Source organism: Symphalangus syndactylus, chromosome 10 (genome assembly GCF_028878055.3).
Source record: "Symphalangus syndactylus isolate Jambi chromosome 10, NHGRI_mSymSyn1-v2.1_pri, whole genome shotgun sequence".
NCBI lineage: Eukaryota > Metazoa > Chordata > Mammalia > Primates > Hylobatidae > Symphalangus > Symphalangus syndactylus.
Window position 1 is genome coordinate 26,133,519 of NC_072432.2, and position 20,628 is coordinate 26,154,146.

Here is a 20,628-nt window from a genome sequence, read left to right on the forward strand (position 1 = left end):
GAGGTGGGTGGATTGCTTGAGTCCAGGAGGTCTAGACCAGCCTGGGCAACATAATGAGACCCTATCTCTACAAATTTTTTTTTAAAAATTAGGCAGGCCTGGTGGCACACACCTGTAGTCCCCACTACTCAGCGGGCTGAGATGGGAAGATCGCTTGAGCCCAGGAGCTTGAGGCTGCAATGAACCATGGGCACGCCACTGAACTCCAGCCTGGGTGACAGAGTGAGACTCTGTCTCAAAAAAAAAAAAAAAAAAAAAATGGCCTGGGAAGGAAAGAAAAGGAAGGACAAAAATTAAGCACATACACTTGAGAATGGGAAGATCTATTGCAACATGCCACAAATCTGCCTTACAGGCCCTAGTCTGAGCCCTGCTGGCATCACATGTGGCATCACATGTGGAAGAAACATGTATTAGATGTTTAAGAAATCCAAGTTAAAATGCCATTAAAAAAAACAGATTAGAAGTCCCAAGGCAGTCTAACCGCCCAATCTACAAGAGGACCAGATGGCACCCTAGACTGCCATACTACACTGCTTGGGGGAAGGAAGGGCTGGACACGGAACAGGAGAAGATATTCTGACTTCCTATCTGTCCCGTGAAGACCTTGTTCTTCTTTTCTCTTAATTTTCAGTTGCAGAGTCTTAAAGAAAATGAGACACTGACTTCCTGGCCTGAGATAGGAGAGTCTAGACTCCATCAAGACTTCTGCTACTCCAAAGCATCCTTGCTGTGGTTTGGGTGATCAAAGTCAGGCCACTGCTTGGGATCACGCTCCTCAGGGCATGTGACCCTGGGCTGATGACCCTATTGGGACATTAAAGGAACAAGAAGGGCAGCTTCAGACGAGTACTCATTCCTGTCCTCCCTGTATTAGGTAGATTTGGAGTATAGCATGGGAAGCAGAGTGGGGGATGGAAGGGACACGACGGCAAAAGACAGAGAGGGGAGCTGTGGTTTTATCTGCCCTTCAAATCAAATGCCATTTGTTTAAGTTCCCAGTTGGCGGCTCAGGTCCTCGTCTTCTAATCTGTAAAATGGCACACTTATGCGATGTCCTCCTGAAGGTGGGGGTGGACTAAAGCTCCCTGATTGCCTGAAAACCCGTGAGTCTGAGTAATGTGCCTGGAAGCGGAGAGATACTGCTGGCCGAAACTCATCTGCCTCAGTAGTATTCAGCAGAAAACAGAGGGTCTGCTCATTTTCCCTCTGATTTCCATCAGTTTCTCAGACATAAAAAAAAAAAAAAAATCGACAACTGGCTGAGGAATCATAGAATCCTAAAATCAAGGAATGTATCCCTTGATACATTCCATAATGCATGAAGTCAATTTTCAGCATTTTCCCAATGCTTTCTAAATCAAGAAAGGCTAAGCTACAAAACAGAGTGCAACATTATTTTGGAGACATCACTGAACTGCAAAGGCATGAAAAAATGAGTAAGGATGACGTGCGGAGATTCTACTTCCTGATTCTGAGATAATTATTATTAATAAGTAATGAATAATAACTTCCTGAGCCTAAAATAATTTTCAAAGATACATTTCCGCTTGAAGCTAAAACTTTGACTTTTTCACCGAAGTGAGACATTCGGGGTTTCAGGTCTGCCTTGGCTTCAAATGTTTTCTTCCTTCTCTTCTCTACCAAAGATGATCCCGTCCCACAGATAATCACTTACCTGTCAGGGTCACCTTCGGCATTAAGACTTCTTACTTACTGCTAAGCCCCATCCTCCCCAGTGGATCATAATCCAGCTCTTTGATCTGTGCATGAATATCATTAAATTGACTCTGTCGAATTCTTAAAGGTTATTTATATTATGAAACTACTATTGAAGAGTCTCAGTGACAATCAAGTAACTTATATCAAGACCAGAAGCCCTGTTCAAAGCTCCGAAAATGTTTTAGTGTTTTCCAAACGTGAAACCTTTGAATGATCCTAAGAGGCTGCACAATATAATTATAGTTCTCATACCATAAATATGTTTTGTTTGCCGGTTTTGAAAATGATTCATCCCAAGGACCATTCCTACCCAACCTCCACGTCTTTCTAGGACATAAATCACAGAAGATGGAAAAATCCCCCTGGGCCTGCTTCTTGTTTTTCCAGCTAGAGGATGGTTACAGGCAAGAGCCACATTGAACCGCTGGAGCTGTGGCCCAGACACTCCTGGAAGGAGCCTTGGCAGGTGAAATGCACAAAACAAGTTTATCCTGCAAGATTTTCAGGCTCCTTTCCTCCCAGTCCCACTGAGATGAACATAAACAGTGGTAATATGACTTGTGAATAAAACCTGAGTTACAATATAGATGTGACACTATAGTTAGATCATAAGAGCTACATTTTTAAAAATTTTTACAAAAATCAACACACCAAAAAGATGTAGATGTCCAGAAATCATTTTATGTAGCACTGTTGGAAGCCAAAAAATTTCTTTCGAAACAAAGAAGTACATGCAACCAGGAAACATTTGTAAATATCAATGAGTTTTCCCACAACAAGCATTTTGTTAGGCATTGACTATGGGAAGCGAGTATGTCCAAAATATTCCCAGTTGTTAATTTAAATGGCCCAAGGTAAAGTGTGCAAGCATACAGTTAGACTTTTAAAGGGGGCAGGTGTTCAAAATTCTTGCTAGAATTCTATAAACAAAGCTATGACTTACCTCACAGCGAGGATGTATTGTAAATAATAATTACAAACAACTTTCTTGCATTGCAAGTTATTTTTGTGTGTGTTGCCCAGGTATTGTAGCATATCTAACTTATATCACGTATTAGATGGGAATGAAAATCCCTGAATATGTTAAATCTAAAATGGGAGAGCACAGTATTTTTAATCAGACTGTACCATAATAAACTCTAGTAAGCACACGCTGTCCCAAAATATTCAGGGAGGAAGTAAGGAGACACAGGAAAGCCTATGTAATACCCAGTCCTCCAAAAAAAGGAAGTGAAGTATTCCACATCTATAATGCTTTGTTTATATAATTAACTCTTTGCAACCTGCTGAATCTTATTAAAGTGAAATGAGTCATAATTAGAATGATAAAAGGGTGGGCTGACACATAAATTTGTCCATATACACGCACTGACTTTTGTCCACAAGGAATTTAATGGTATTAAAAATACAAAACCTAGCATTGCTACTGAAATTAAAATTTGGGAGAAGACTGGAGTATTTCTGTCACTAACTGCTGGTGACTAAATTTTCCCATGTGTCTCGTGCTTACATGAACTTGGATGGCTCTCAGGGCTCAAATAGAAGTTCCTCAAAGAACTCTTCCAGGCCCTCCCTCCTGAGTCCACAGCTCATGGGTCCCAGCTACAAGGACTCGGGGCACACTAGGCTTCCCTTTCATGACATCTCTTAAACTGTAATTAAGTAATTAATTGTATAAGTATATAATTAGTCGTTTGATGTCAGCTTTCCCTACTAGTATGAAAGTTTTATGAAGAAAGTGCCTATGTTCTGTGCCTTGAATCAAGCAAACACTGAATAATTATATGTCGAATGAATAAATTACAATTACTGTTTCTTCTGTTTTCATCAAGAGCCGTCACTGAGAAAGCCTGGAAGAATTAAGTACTTCTTAATAAAGCTCTGCTGAAACAACTCCGCTTTTATCATCAGAGCCTATGACACTCTCTAAGGTGGTCTGTGCTATCCCCTTCTTCTTTGCCAAACATTCAAAAATCAGTGAGAACATTGCCTAAACCCCCAAATCCTTCCTTTGTACATATGTACTGGTAAAAATGAAATTCATTTGATATTAGTTATTGATGCCCTTCCCAGGGCCCGGGGAAACAACTTCTAACTACTAAAGTGATTTTAGATAGGATATATAAATAGCATATCATAAAGCAAAACAGTAAAATTTAAAACAACTCTGTGACATTTTAACATAATAATGTAATTGGCATTTCAATCACATTTGCTATTTAGTGGTTTGTTTGGGGGGGTACATTGTGCAACTCTCCTGCTCACCCATAAAATTTGTTCCTTGTCAAAATGTTACTTTTTTACTTTGTCAGATATGAAAACTACGAAGCCAGGAATGGTGAAGCACGCCTGTAACCTCAACAATTTGAGAGGCTATGGCATGAGCCCAGGAGTTCAAGAACAGCTCTGGCAACATAGTGAGACCCCATCTCTATAAAAAATAAAAAAAGATTAGCTAGGCACAGTGGTGTGTGCTTGTAGTCTCAGCTACTTGGGAGCCTGGAGATCAAGGCTGCAGTGAGCCATAATTGCATCACTGCACTCCAGCTTGGGCAACAGAGCAAGACACTGTCCCAAAAATGTATAAGTAAATAATAACCCTATAATTTGTGCTAATGGATGTATATGGCCGCTTTGTTAGTGTAAGTCTCTGATTGCTTGTAAGCCATAGAAAGCCTTTCAAAGGCACTTCCAGGAAACCTTATGTACAAGTGTGGAAAGGAACGTAGGATTTGGCCTTGTTGGGGGCCCCAAGGGCACACAGGACAGCAGAGGAGGTGGCCTCCTGGGTGGGTGAGCTTTGCATGCCTGGGATGGAGAGTGGGTACTCCCTGGGCAGCAGGAGCTGGTGTTCCCTCGTAAGGGGCCGCCATTAACAAGAATCCGTTTCTCCCGTGGCCCTGTGACTCCTCCACTGCCAGCCATCTACTTTACTCTGTCTATGCTAAGTATCTTTTCCCCCATTTCATGAGTTCTTCTCTACGTTTTTTAATCATACAACCTGAGAGCCAACTAACTTGCTTTCCCTCTTGAACTCAGGCCTCTTCAGGGGGATCTGAGCAGGTTCAGCCACCACCATCCCTGTTAGGCAAAGTCCTTGTGTAGCCCTGCAGAGTCACCTCAATCCAATCAGCTGGGACCAGGGAAGTGAGAGCATTAGGACAGAGCAGGGTTATCCACAAAAATTAATGAAAAAGTTAGTTGGGGCCACAGAGCCTTGGACAGTAACCCTCTGGAAAAAAAGGCAAGAAGTGTGGCTGTCTTGTGTTAAGAATCAGAAACTAGTTCCCTTCAAGAGTGATCTGATGACTCAATTTGGGATGCAGAAAAGTTTCCTCTTTCCTCAGGTAGAACAACAGGAGTTTAGATGTTGTCCATTTCTCTCTTTTAGATTACTATTCCCTTTCATGTTTGCTGCTCAAAACAGAAAAGGAACTGGGGGGTGGGCGGCGGGGGAAGCTACAAAGATTAAAATGCCATAACGTAAACACAAAATCAGCAACTAGACTCTTGGTCCTAATATTGACTTTTCACCTTTTGAATCCATTTTCTCATTCTGCTTTTTTTTCATTAGAACTCTGCAGCCGTCAAATACAAATATAATAGACAAAGGCCTGAGAATTTTGCTTAGAATGACAGAAAGGAGCTAAAGTTCACAACTGGACCATATCCAGTTTTCTGCCATAACAAAACTCACATTCAATCCCTCTGTGTAGGAGAAGTATATATTAGCCCATTTTCACACTACTATAAAGAACTGCCTGAGATTGGTTAATTGAAAAGGAAAGAGGTTTAATTGACTCACGGTTCAGGATGGCTGGGGAGGCCTCAGGAAACTTACAATCACGGTGGAAGGTGAAGGGAAAGCAAGGCGCTTTCTTCACAAGGTCGCAGAAAGGAGAATAAACAGAGGAGGAACTACCAAATGCTTAGTAAACCGTGAGATCTCGTGAGAACTCAGTATCACCAGCACAGCATGGGGGAAACCGACCCTGTGATTCAATTTCCTCCACCTGGTCTCTCCTTTGACACGTGTGGATTATGGAGATTATAGGGATTACAATTCAAGATGAGATTTTGGGTGGGAACACAGCCAAACCATATCAAAGCAGATGATATAAAGAAAAAACAAAAATTTCCCTTTTACCTACTTTTTAGTTTATTATATATGAGTATTTTTGTAGAAACTTATTTTGGTAGAAAAGTTGTTTGGTGCCCATGTCATAGTTACCTGTAAAACCTCACAAATGTTTCAGATAATAAAATTATAAGCACAGTCTATTTAAAATCTAAATTATTTTTTGTCAGAAAAAAAAAAAAAATCTAACGTATTCATTTCCTCTGTGGCCTGGGTTCCAAAGAGTAAATGTATAATAGAATGGAAAAAAAAAAATCTCAAAGGGAAAAAAAGGTAGTGAATTCTTCAAATAAATAACTGTGCTGTCTTGTGATTTCAAATACAGTGTGCTTGATTCATAATACTACTAAAATATTCACTTCATACTTATGGAATATAAAAAACAGAAAATCCAATATTTGGAAGAAGTGTTTATTCTATGAGCAGATGCCATCCGAAAAGTTTATCAATTTACAATTAAGAAGGATTATGAGCCAAAGAGAAAGTTTGACAAAATAATACATTAAGACTAGCATCCAAATCGCATAGATTTATATGAGAGTGAAAAATAGGGACTCACTTTTTCAATTATGGGAAGCGTAGGGGGGGAAAAAAGCAATTGTGTTCTGTGATAGATGAGCCTTTCTTAGCTAAGAAATCAGAGTTTCTTCCCACTTCATGTACTCAATTTGTGCACTTTCTATTCTACGCTCCAAGCCCTTTCTTTCATCTTATGAATATAAGAAAATTAGAATTGTACTATTGAGGACACATGAGGAATTTATTCTTGAAATAAGTTAACTACAATGATACATTGTTGCAGTACTTTGATATAAAATCAGAAAGATACTGAGCTTGGAAAAGCCTAATACTGTTATCACTTACAACTAAGTTTATTTGGGGGAGGAGAATATCTTGACTGATTCATCATTGTAAATGCACTGAAGGCAGCACACACCTCTGATGTGATTTGATGTGAGTTGTCATGTTAAACCTCAGACCTAGGGTATTATTAGGGTGCATTGCTTGCATCTAACAACCCATGCTCCAAGAAACCACGGTGAGAGCCAAGAAGTGAACCATTTTTTTTATATCCTGCATTTATTTAAGCAAACCAAATGTGTAGAGATAGGAAATTAATGTGTTATAATGTTTTACAAATACAGAGAGAAAACACAGAATATTAAGACCCTGAAGAGAGTGCATTTGAGAATGCAGTTCTATCATAGGAGACCACTTGCAGGGAACACATTAAAGCCATTGCTAACACAGCCATCTGTCATTCCTGGTTTGCCGTCATTCAAGTAGTTTCAATAGATAAATCAGTGATTTGTTTTTAAACAAATATTAATGTTAATGATTAGGGTAGCCTTGAAGGGTTTGTGAGTGACTGTACTATACAATGTGATGCTAAGCTTAATGTGTCATTTCAATGCTGTTGTACATTATGCAGGGGAAGTAATATCTTATTACACATTAACTGCGACATCCACTAAAATGTGAACTAGTTTGCATAGGTTAGTCCTTTGGGCAGCACGATGTTGCTCTAGTCCACCAAGGCTTAAAGATTCACAGTGTAGAGGAAAAAAATATGAATTAAAGCATTTCTACTAAAATATATTTTAATAGCTGGTGTTAACAATTTGCATAACAAAAGCCAAATTATATTAGTAACATTGTAACATTCTGTGAAGCCCCTTTATTTGCAAAACACTCAATGTTTTCTTCAAAACTGTTACACTCTCAAAGTTAGTCTCACAAATTAATCATCAACCACAATTCTACATATTTTGAAGCAAATAGAAGCCAAACTGCACAATGGTTCAATTTTGATCACAGGTCAAACATCAAGTTTCACATCATGCCTGTAATACACTTGGTGCTGCTTCCTAAATGCTCAGCAATTTATTGCATGGACACTGGAGAATGGGACTGTGATGCAGTTTTCTCTTTTCCTTTAAAGTACATCATTCTTAACAGCAACTGGATTACAAAGAAGTAGATACTATGCAAACTGGATACCATTTATCAAACACAAAAAATCCTGTGGAATTCCCAGGAATATACTGAAGTCATACAGACAATTGAGAAAATTTGCTCAAAGATTCTTCCAAGTTTATGGATTCAAGTAGTCTAAGCATCATGGAATAACAACCACAGAAGCAACATACAATGCCTTGACTTTTTTGATCAATAGTTGACAGTTAGTTGCCAGGAAAGGGTCCAAAAGGCATGGAATACTTCAGAGACTTTTATTTTAGCATCCTTGTTAGTTTACATAGCTTCTTGCTTAACTAAAAGCTCTCCCACCTCCATATCACCTTACACAAAACAGCCACAATCTAGCCACTTTTAGATTATCAGAAGCAAATCGCTAAGGTATAATTAATTTATGAAGTGAAGTTCATCTTGTGTAGTGAATCCAGCCTCATAATTATTCTGTCTTACAATAGGCATTTTAAATCCCAAATCTAAAGTTAATGTTTATATAGCTCAACTCTATATAAATCCACAAAGAACCTTTCAGAAATAGATGGAAGAAGTCGGCATTTTCTAAAGTTCTAAATCTTTAGAGATAAAATACAATCAGCTAACACCTTTAATATCTGAGGAGCATCCCACTTCCCTACCACAAAAATATCAATCATGTGTAATAAAATATTACTATAGAATAGGCAGCAACTTGCTTGCTTGGTTTTTCTTTCCAAGACCATACTAGACAAACAAGAGTAATCAAAAAGGCACCTATATTTGTATATATCTGTATTATACTTTTGGTATATCTTTTATCCACTTTCTAGAGGGATGTGTTATTAAAGATCACACACATTTTCTTCATCTTTTATTGAAAACATTCCGCTGGAGATGGATGAACCTGAAAACGAGGTATATCCCTTGAACTTCCACTATCTTTTTAGAGAAAGTCTTGTTCCTCATTCCCAGTGTTGTCAAGCTCAGCACGGAGAGGATAAGGAAAGACTGTGGCACATTGGAAAAACCAGATCTGCATCTTCTTCAAGAAATAAACCCAGTGGACAGACAGGGGCTGGTCTAATCTCATCCATATTCCTATAAGGTCCTTGTGGAAACTGTGCTTACAAATGCCTGTGTGGTGTATGGAGGTCAAGGAGACCTGGGATCAAGAGCCTCCTCCATGGACAGTTGATAACCAGATAAATATTTCAAACTGGCTACACTGCAAGTGTGTAAACAATAACAAGAAGACATGAAGGATTCATTCTGCCATAGGTTAGAAATAGAAAGCTTTCTAGAGAACAAGAATTATTAGTAAAAACACATACTACAAAAGCTTACAACAAAAGCAATATATTCTGTTGCTATACTTTGCTGAAGAGAGAGAGGATCCCTATACAGCTTTGTTTTCAGAACCTTTTAAAAGTGTATCAAACTGTTCCTCGTGCTTCTGTCAGGCTTGAGAACACATCAAACTTTAGAAAGGCAGGTGCATGCTCTCTGTGCTTGGACATTTACACAGTCATCTTTAACTCAATTTTTAAAATCTTCTTTAGCTGTCAGCTTTATGCACGAGATACTTGTTGCCAAATTGAAGGTGGGAGGGAAACACGTGGAAAGGGGAAAAGTTGTTCAGGCATGTAATTTTTTTTTAAATGATGCTTTTAAAAATAGCACTTTGGTTTTATACATATATTTTTCCAATATTTCTCCTGAGATGCTTAACATCCTGACAAGCTTTATTAACAACTGCCAACACTACCAAATTATGTCCTCAAGCGCATGCAACATCTTGTTCAGTTTTAGTCTTCACTGTAAAACAACTATCCTCTAGTTAAATTCTGATCAGATCTTAATTCCTAAAGGCTTGAAGCAGAAATATTTTGCTATGCAAACATTATTATGTGAAGCTTAAAATTTTAGGAGACTTATTCCTCAAATATGTATTGACTTGTATGTTCAGTGAACCTGGTTTTGAAATTGGTGGATGAAATTACTTTCCTGATTACAAACATTATTTCAAGTCAGTTTTCATTGCGGTTCCTATAAATGTGCTATTTATCCAAAATTGTACCCGTCCTACATTTAGTCTGAAAATTTAATCAACAATTACTTTTTTTTATAATCACAAAAGAAAATGGCCTGCCTGGGTGAAATGTAAATATATACTTAGTAAAATAAAATTGAGCAGGTATTTTATCCTCAGTTTTAATGACAGATTTTTTTTGCAAAAATATTGCAAGTTCAGTTTATTTTTGTAGGTTTGCGTACAACACACCAAAACAGATAATGGGGTTTCATCACTTTAATCACGACTGGCCATTTCAGTGACAGAAAACCAGCCAAACCCCCTTAAAATAATTCTCTAGTTATTTGCCTGCATTTACTTTTTCAACTTTATGTCAGTGACATATAGATGCAGCTTCAGTGTAACAGAGCTTATTTACTCTTTTAGCCTAATAAAATGAAATCACACATTTTCAAAAGCATGTGCTAACTTTTCTAAACTGTAAATAAATTAGCTTTGGCCTTTGGACTAGTAAACGTTTCCTTAAAAGATGTTTTACAGGATGTTTTGTTAATTTCCTTGAATATAACATATAAGGCAGATATCCCCAAGACCCATACATTTTAGTACTTTTTTGCAATTTTGCTTTTTCAGTTTTATCATAACTGTGAAGTCAGACCCTAAATGAATGCTACCCTGTTGCAGGTCACAGTAAAGGGCACAATCAGAAAAACACAGGGTTGCTGATGGGTGCCAGTGGCTTGGTGACCTTGACTGCAGGCTCTAGATGAAATTTCAAGACCCAGCAGCAAGGGCTAGCAAAAGCCTGCAAAGTCACTTATTCGAAAATCAAAACATGGCAACAATTTCTTTCTTAGAGAACAGGCTCTTGGGCCTGTACTGAAAAATCTCTGATGACATTCCTGTTTCATTCCCTTAAAGATGATTTAGAAAATAAAAGCCAAAAAATGGAAAAGGACGTCTTTTGATTAACCAGTTTTGGTGGCTAGATTTCCATTCCAGAATTTGAATACCATTTTCCAAAAGAAGACACCAGATCATCTCTGTATGGAATTGGTAACTTTGTTTGCTGAGTATTTTTCCAGTCACACTCCAGCTTCCATTGCTTCATTGGCTTCTGTTACATTTTCTTCACTTTGAAATCAATGGTGGCATTAAGATAATCAAAGCTGTTCAATGGAACACCTAAATCGCTTATTTACTAGAGTATACATGTTATTTCCTAAGATGTAAATCCTTCAAAACTAGAGTGCAAGGCAGCAGGAAAATCTCAAGCATCTTTTCAAAGTATGTTTTTCTGATGAGCTGGCGACTAGAGGAAGAAAGGGCTTTTAGGTATCAGTCACCCTTTTTGCTTCAATAATAGGAACGCGCAGTGCAGCTGCCTATGTTACAGAAGCTTGAATCTACATGACATGCAACAGGGTAAATGCTACTAGGGAAATTATATCAATGACATTATAATTTGCCCTTTGCAGAGTAGCTGTGAAGTTATTTGGTCCTGACATTCTGTGGAACTGAGCATAGACTTGGGCCCATAGAATATAAATGGAGAGTAGGAGATGCCTTGGTACAAATGAGAAATAAATAGATCCCAGTCAGCCTAGGGAACAAGGAAATTTCTGTTTAGCAGAAGTTTCTAGATCCCTAAGGCCACTAGTCAATATAATTTTAACCAGACTGTCCTTCTGCCACTGTTTACACTTACTATATTGGGCAATTTTCACTAATATTGGAAATTGCCTCATGACTCAAAAGCAAAACGGGTTTTAAATTATTGGCTACATTACTGAGTTAAGAGAATTGGCTTGGGGTGATTCCAAAGTGACAGCTAAGAAGTTTCATATACACGCTACATTTAAGGGACAATCAACATCTCTATTAAAGTCTAGAAAAATACATTTCCCAGAAGGGTTCAATAGCCAATCAAAGGAAACCATGAACACAATTAGCAGCACCAGGTGTCCAGACACAATGATTTGTGTTTGTAGGAATTACTGAAAATGCTGCTGTTTTCAGCCCAGAGGTCATTCCTTCTTCCTGGTACCTGTGTGTCTAATTGTCAAAGGAAGGATACATCATTGTAAAATAATGGCCAAGTTGTCTTAGAAGTATCTTCTATCTTTTAAAAAGATTAGGTTTAGGATACATTAGAATAAAGCTCAAAGGGCAGGGAGAAATAATTAATTAACAAACTCAATATAATTCGCTGGGAGCATTCCTGTTCTCCCTGTTCTCTGCACTGTGCCGTACATCCAGCCGTCGTCGATGGGCTGCACGTTGACAATGTAGTCGCCGTCTCTAAAGGAGACCTCGTCTTCATCCTGGGCACTGTAATCATACATGGCTCGGTAGGTCCTCTGAGAAAGGAAGAAGGGATTATACAATCAATACCAAAATAGCTACAGCCACAAATTCCAGTCACAACACACCAACCCACACATAAAGTAACTATTAGGAATGTTTTCAAACACATGTATCTCTGGAAATCTGTAAACCTAGCATCTCATTGTGCTGATCTCAAGTTTACTAGTCTAGCAAATAGCTTAATATTTTTGGAACAGGGATAGAAAAGTCACTAAATACGACAGCTAGTCTATCAAAAAGTAGGCTTTGAAATAATAAAACCAAGTTCCCCCCAACTTCAGATAACCCCAGAAACCTTAGATTATACGTGATTTCATATTCTTCAGAGAACAAAACTCTTCATATGTCAGAGAAGTCCAAATCTCTCCTGGCAATATACTTTTCTTAAGTTGATGCTAAAAATGTTCATTTCCTCTTAAAAATATATAAAACAAATGAAAGAAAAAACCATAATATGCTCACTATATAGGTTTCTGTATCACTGTGAGAGAAATTTAGCATATAAGTGTTCTGAATGCTAAGGTACATACTCAATTGTACTTATTATATTATGATTATAATGAGTTTTCCTATATTTGTTTTTGTTTAAGGCTAAGCATTTAGCTAACATTAACATCAGACAATCTCAAAATCAAGTACATTCACAGACTGAGGATATGGCTGGGACCCAAAGAATTTTAGAGCGATTGAAGTTACCAGACAGTGTAGAAGAGTTTTCTAGGTGTTGAGGCAAAGACCAAGAGACTATGTTGAGGGATTGTAGAAGAAATTTCCACATGAGAAGCCAAGTATAACTGACAAATGTTGAACACTCCTTCCAAATTTTACACTGAACATATGAACCGGTTCTTCAAGATTTCCGATGGGGGATTTGAAGATATATATTTGGCCACATAATTTAGGCTTTTGTGTTCATTTTGATTAAGATGAACTTACAACCAACAAATACCTGTGCTCCTAAGGCCTGAATAAAGATCATAATCGGCTAGTACCAATCATGAAGTAACAACTAGGATACTGTACTGGTAGATTCTTTGTATGTTTTATTGTTTTATATAATGCTTATTAATGCCTTCCTTTCTCAACAGTTTACCTCTGTAAGTTTTTTGCTTCCTTCAAAAGAGTTGTATAAATGGCAACACATCATCATTTATCTTTAAATGAAAATACCCAATATTCAATTCAACTCTATTCCACATGTATTTACATGCTTGAGGAGAAATGGGAAGACCAGATAAGGAGGAACGTATCAAATGGACACTTACTAGATTTGGTGAATGCTGCATTGATCTCATGGATGACACACTGGTCTGGTGCATGTAGCCATAGCCTTGGGAATGGCTTTGCTGATAGGCTCCGGGAAGAACAGGTGCTGCATGTGAAACATACACACACACGAAGATTCCTTAAAGCTAGCCTTGAAATACCCATCCCAAGCCCTCAGAGTGATGTTATGCTCTGCTAGAAGCTTCTGAAACAAAATGCCTTTTCAGTGTTGTGAAATTTAAGTCGCAGTGTTATAAGTGATCTCTAGATTAGTAGAAATCTTAGTAATTAGGGACACATAAAGAAACTCAGTTTAGCATGCAGTTAAATATACTTTAAATATTCTTGTTGCTCTATTGCAGATGCTATGTTAAAAACATAAACAAAAATTTTTCACACTCCCTTAATGAAATCATGTTTTTATTTGACCATGTGATCCTTTTAGGCATTTTCCAAAAGAAAAATAAGAATTTTAAAGGAATTTAATGACAGAGTATAGATGTTTTCACAGGGTATTTCTCATATAACAGATACTGTCAATATTTCAAGACATACAGCTGAATGTTACTTTTACAAAGATGGCAAACATAACGTATGTTTAGCAACACGTTTGTTCAGTAGTTAACAAAAAGTCCATACCCTTTAAAGAAACATTTACTTAGAATATATGAAGTCTTTATTTTATGAAGAAGTGATATTCAGCTGACTTATCAAGACTAAGTCAGCTAAATATGTTACAAAAGCCTAAGAAACCAAATCCTTAAAGAATTTCATAAACATTATTTTTCTATATTAAAAAGTATCAAAATAGTATTCATTTCGTATGTGCCCTCCAAACCACTAATTATGACATTCAAAAGGCCTAGTTCCTGTTTTGAAGAACTCGGAATTTTACAGAAGCCAACACAGAAGCTAGATTTTAAAATCCCACAGAATCAGCAGACATATGCTTGTGCGTTTCTCTGTGAATGTGTTTAAGTTATCTGTGACTAAAAACACGAGCTATACATGAGGGTATTTTCGTAGCACGCCCTTCATTGTCTTTTGAATAACTTATATGCTACATTAGTAAAACTTATAGTAATATGTGCTATAAAATATATAATAGTTTGCCATTTTTGTTTAATCAGGTTGAGTATATAAAGTAATTATAATGGGTTGATTTATTCAGAACAGTTTTTATAATAAAAGAAATAAGATTTAATTCTGAGTGTTATTAATAATTAATATTTTATAAGTAGAAAATTCACTCTAATAAGTGAGATCATCAATACTTTAAAGAAGTTTAATCATCAGAAAATTGTAAATCATTTAATATGTTCTCCAGATGATAATTAGATTGAAAGTGGATTTTTTTAAATAGTTCTTGAGTGAATTTATCTTATAAAGTTATTACAAATTATGCTTAATGTCCAGATAGGGGACCAAAGAGAAACTGCCAAGATCTCCACTTGAATTATAGTACATTGCAAAGTCATTAAAACATTATTAAATATCAAATACTTCAGAAAAGAACACTTTTTAACATTATCAACAAAATTTAAATATTTGATGTCAACAGAAGTTAAGGATATTGTCAAAATCCACTCACGAAGAAAAAAGAATGAAATTCCCATAGATCTCCAGGCCCAATTAATTAGCTGAGCAGGGAGGCTTTTCTATGTATTAGAATCTGGAAGCCTTGACCATTGATTCATTCACTGTCTCTGCTCTCAGCAAATATTTATCAGTTAATGCGTGCACAGAGCACACTGCATTTCCTGGCACATAGTAAGCCTTCACAAATGGTAACAATAATTATTACTGTCCACTATGTTCAAGGCATGCCAGGAAGAAAAGGGGTGACAAAAACAATTGCTCTCCTGGAGCACCGAGGGTCTTGGGCACCTGGCCTTTTACCCAATTAACGAAATGGCACTGGCTACTCAGGGTATTTCCAATTAAATGATTCAGGCTGCATACCCCAGACTGCTAGTCTTGCACTGGTTTTTAACCATTTAAACAACTCATGGCTTCATTAATTACTACTTGAATCTATTTGTAAAGTTTGAAAGATTAAATATAAACATCTCTGTAAATTTATAAAAATTAGATTCTAATTCATTGTGATACCATTTAACTATGAACTTTAAGCTTTGATGTATAGAGGTAAGCACAGCCATCTTTAAATGTGTAGGAAAAACTTTCAGGAATGGACACTGAAAAAGTTGGGAAAATAGGCTATCTCACACTCTGTAATACATTTAGATTCACTTAGTTTATACATCACAGTCCCAGCTTAGTGCCTGTTAAGTACTGACAATTCAAGAATGTTGCTTAACAATGTTCTCTCATTTTGGCTTTCAAAAAATAAGTATGCTGGGTATGGTGGCTCACATCTGTAATCCCAGCACTTTGGAAGGCCAAAGCAGGAGGACTGCTTGAGCCCAGAAGTTTGAGACCAGCCTGAGCAACATAGCAAGACTCTGTCTCTACTAAAAAATAAAAATAAAAAAATAGCTGTGTGTGGTGGTGCATGCCTGTGATCTCACCTACTTGGAAGGCTGAGGTGGGAGGATTGCTTGTACCTGGGAGGTCAAGGCTGCCATGTGATCTCACCACTATACTCCAGCCTGGGTGAGAGACAGCGACCTTATCTCAAATTATATATATATATATACACACACACACACATATATATATACACACATATGTGTGTATATATATGTGTATATATATGTATATGTATACACACACACACACAAAAGGTATATTTATGCCTACTCCTTACTTATATCTGACTTTCAAAGGGAACCTGTGCTACTGTCAAATATAGCAAGAAAAGAAAGTAATATATTAGTCCTAAATGTGTACATGTTGGAGACAGCAGGGAAGAGAGTTTAGAATAAGCAACTTTGGAATAAATATAAGCCATCTATCTAGCCCTTGCAGTTTATTTTCATGCCTTTATTGATTATTCTCATTTGCCCTCTGGCTGAATTAGTTATTAAAAAGTTTCTTTAGGACTATAAAACCTAGTTATCTACCTTATACTTGGTACAATAAAAGAGTTTTTAGGGAACTCCTATAGGGGTTATAAAAAAACATAACTGACGGGTCACGCCTGTAATCCCAGCACTTTGGTAGGCTGAGGTGGGCAGATCACTGGAGGTCAGGAGTTCAAGACTAGCCTGGCCAACATGGTGAAACTCCCATCTGTACTAAAAATACAAAAAATTAGCTGGGCGTGGTGGCGTGTGCCTGTAACCCCAGCTACTCGGGAGGCTGGGGCAGGAGAATCACTTGAACCCAGGAGGAGGAGGTTGCAATCAACACAGATCATGCCACTGCACTCCAGCCTGGGCAACAGAGTGAAACTCTGTCTCAAAAAAAACAAAAAAAGATAAACATAATTGAAAGCCTAAAGAAATCAACTTAGTAAAAGCAAACGGCAATTTAAGAAGAGGCATAAACACTGCTTTTCTATTGTTATGCTACAGGAATGCCTTTTTTGGAACCTTAGGTAAATAAAACAGGAAAAAGGAAATCTAAAGCAATGGCTTTACATTGGGTTCACCGAGAATTTGGTTGAAAGATAGCTATTCCATGTATGAGATTTCTTCCATGAACATGTGGAATCAAAGGATTTTTAAAAAGTAAGATGTTAGGTTAATTTGGCAACAAACTAGGGCCTTTTAATCAAAGAGTAAAAGCACAGTGCCCTGTTTATTAAACTAGTAATCAGACACCATCAGCATTGCTACAAACGGGCGACAACGGCTTTTCTAACCAAAGAGTTTGAGTTTGACAGGTTGTTTATGTCAACAACATTAAAGCCACAAATAATAGTTTTAGTTATACTAAGTCAATGAAAATACACAGAAGTGTGACTCAACTTTCACTTCACATTGGTAAGATTTATTGACCAAAGATCTAGAAGCTGACTAAAGCTCTAAGCATTTCAGGCTCTATTTGGAATATTCTACAATATTTATAATAACAAATGTCTCTTCTACTGTACAATAAAGTACTTCCACAGATAGGCTATACTAATATTTTCTGTTTAATGTTTATTATTAAAATGGAAAGAGATAAAACCAAGGTAAAGAAGTGAATACATGTGAAGATCATAAAAGAGAAGATGAAAGGGAGGAAGAAAAGTTTTGGTTTTGTTTGTTTGTTTGTTTGTTTGTGTTTTTTGAGATGGAGTCTCACTCTGTCACTCAGGCTGTAGAGTAGTGGTGTGGTCACAGCTCACTTCAGCCTCTGGACTCAAGTGATCCTCCTGCCTCTGCCTCTCAAGTAGCTGGACATATGCCACCATGCCCAGCTAATTTTTTTTCCCCCTACAGACAGGATCTTGCTACATTGCCCAACCTGGCCTCAAACTCCCAGTCTCAAGCAATCCTCTTGTCTCGGACTCCCAAAGCCCTGGGATTATGGGCGTGAGCCACTGCACCCTGCTAAGAACATTTTAAGAGGCTTGCCAAACTGGAAAAAAGAGGAAATATATGTAAATACACAAAGATTAGAGCAAATGAAAGGAAGAAATGTACCCACAAGAAACACTGAAGAGTACTCAAAAAGAAGTTCACTGTGGGGGATGCACGCACAGCGCGTGAAAGAAGAGAATATGATTAAGTGTCCTTGGTGTGCATGGTGCTTTGTATGCCGTCATTTAATTACTGCGACAACTATCTAAAACAGATACCGTTCTCACTTCACAGAACAAAATACAACAGAGGCTGAGAGATTGAACAGGAAGGCAGCAGAAAAATTATTTGTGTAGTGAAGCCACAGTTAAGGTTTCAGGTCATCAAAGAAAAGGTGAAGGTTTGAAGGCCCCCCAATGACTATAGAGATACAGTCGTTGGCCAAATGCCGAATAGAAAAAAAAAAAAGAAAGAAAAAGAAAAAGAGAAAAAACAGTACTTTAACTATAGATGTAATGTGAAAAGAGAAAATAATTTGGGTTTTTTTCTATGGGCTGACTTTTTGAAAAAATCCAGGAAAAGGGAGAAAATCACCGTTCAGAAATTTCCCAATAAAAAGTCTATGATACAATGCAATTATTGTCATATTTTCTAACACTTGACTACTGTTTTATCAGCTAATGTATGTCAAATAACTTAATGAGGTTTTGTTTTTCTTTTTAGGACAAAGAAACCCTATTTAGACAATCAGAGAGGAATTGCTAAAAGAGAAAGTACGACTATGCTGCTAGTTTTGAAGTTAAGTATTAAATAATGAACTAGATCCTAGTTAAATCCTGTCTAGTCCTGGCTGGGCGCAGTGGCTCACGCCTGTAATCCCAGCACTTTGGAAGGCCGAGGCAGGCAGATTGCTTGAGCTCAGGAGTTCGAGACCAGCCTGGCCAACATGGTGAAACCCCAACTCTACTAAAATTACAAAAAATTAGCTGGGCGTGGTGGCAGCCACCTGTAATCCCAGCTACTTGGGAGGCTGAGGCAGGAGAATTGCTTGAACCTGGGAAGAGGAGGTTGCAGTGAGCCAAGATCGTGCCATTTCACTCCAGCCTGGGTGACAAGAGCAAAATAATTCCGTCTCAAAAAAAAAAAAAAAAAAATCCTGTCTAGTCCATGAGCAAGGTGGCTGTGCTGCTTGGTTATAACATAGGGCCATGGTGTGGACCTTTCTGCTCAAATTGCTTTTACACGTGTCACTGAGAGTTTCATGTCAAAGCCTCAAGTCCTATTCACATGTGATCACAAGCCACAGTGGGAGCTAAATCCACAAAGTTTATATGTAATCTAGAAACAAGATGCTATTTTTTAATCTGAAAGGATTCTTAGCACTACAGAAACCCCTTTTCCTTCCCTGCAGGATACAGAAGCAAGCCAGATTGTCTCTAGATTTTACTTTGCAGATTCTTAATTATAAGCTCTGAATAGGGAACTGCCGAAGAAACGGGCTTACTGCATAATAAACTAAGAACACACAGACTTCAACATAAAAATGAAGTGCTCTATAATTGAGTTAAAACCACCAAGTTTTAAAGACATGCCTAATCATCATGATACAAAACAATCAAGCTCAAGCTTTGGGAATCATTTAAAAATAAAAGCAATCATTACTGTTTTATATATTAAATCTGCAGTTTCAGCAGGAGCAACAAACCCTGGAGAGGAAGGACAGGAGATTAAGGACTGAGAACAGAGGAAGAATCAGTTACTTGCAGTGTTTTCAACCCTGACTGCATATGACGTTCAGGTCCCCCACACCAATTATAATACATCAGAATCTAGGGTGGCGGTAAAGGAAATTGCATAATGGTGTCTTATTTTTCTTTTTTTTGACACAGGATCTGCCTCTGTCACCCAGGCTGGAGTGCAGTGATGCCATCTCAGCTCACTGCAGCCTCCATCTCCCAGGCTCAAGCGATCCTCCCACCACAGCCTCCCGAGTTGCTGGGACTACAGGCCCATGCTACCACACCCAGCTCATTTTTCTGTGTTTTTCATAGAGATGCGGTTTTTCCATGTTTCCCAGACTGGTCTCAAACTCCTGGGCTCAAGCCATCCATCCACCTTGGCCTCCCAAAATGCTGGGATTATAGGAGTGAGCCACTGTGCCTGGCTGGTGTCTTATTTTTTCAAATGAGCAGCCACATTGCAGACCTACTGAACTGGCGGGCTTCATTCGCCCCCATTTGACAGGAATTTAGGGGCATGTGCGGCTCTATTTTAAACATGCTATTCCCCAATTCCCTGTTTTCCCCCAGTGCTTTGTTTTCAGTATCTGTGGAGGCGAATGTTTGAACCTGGGCCTCGGGAAGCAGCCTGGGACTGCAGGAAGAAATCCAAGTCAAGAGAAAGCTCCCTGTAGAATAATTTGGAGGTTAGCGTGCAACATTCCTGGGAAAGCCAGTGCCACGAGGCGAGGGGGAGCGGACCCCATTTCCTTGGGGTGTAGCAGAGCAGGACCTGGCAGTCATCAGCTGAGAGGAAGGGGGAAGTATACAGCCTAAAATGTATTTGCAAAATCAAAAATCCTCTCTCAAGCCAATGCTATGATCCTAATAGTCAATTCTCTTCTTCTAGACTCTCAAATTATCTTTGTTTCAATTTTCTAGTTTTAGCTAAATTTTATTTCTATTCCTATAATATATCCTGTTTATAGTATATACTATATCCTGCTTACTGCTGACCGTACT

At 38.0% G+C, this 20,628-nt stretch overlaps 1 protein-coding gene across 6 annotated transcripts in view; it reads right to left on the minus strand.

Annotated features, from left to right (window-relative positions):
* Positions 1-6,257: 6,257 nt before the first annotated feature.
* The window catches only part of NEBL (nebulette), a 391,737-nt gene continuing 377,366 nt past the window's right edge, over positions 6,258-20,628 (minus strand). For all 6 annotated transcript variants that reach the window (XM_055296713.2, XM_055296711.2, XM_055296710.2 and 3 more), the window contains 2 exons: positions 13,475-13,581; positions 6,258-12,202 (listed from right to left, as the gene is read on the minus strand). In XM_055296713.2, coding sequence (XP_055152688.1) covers positions 12,026-12,202; positions 13,475-13,581 — 284 coding nt within the window. In that variant the 3' untranslated portion in view covers positions 6,258-12,025. The remainder of the gene's footprint in view (positions 12,203-13,474; positions 13,582-20,628) is intronic.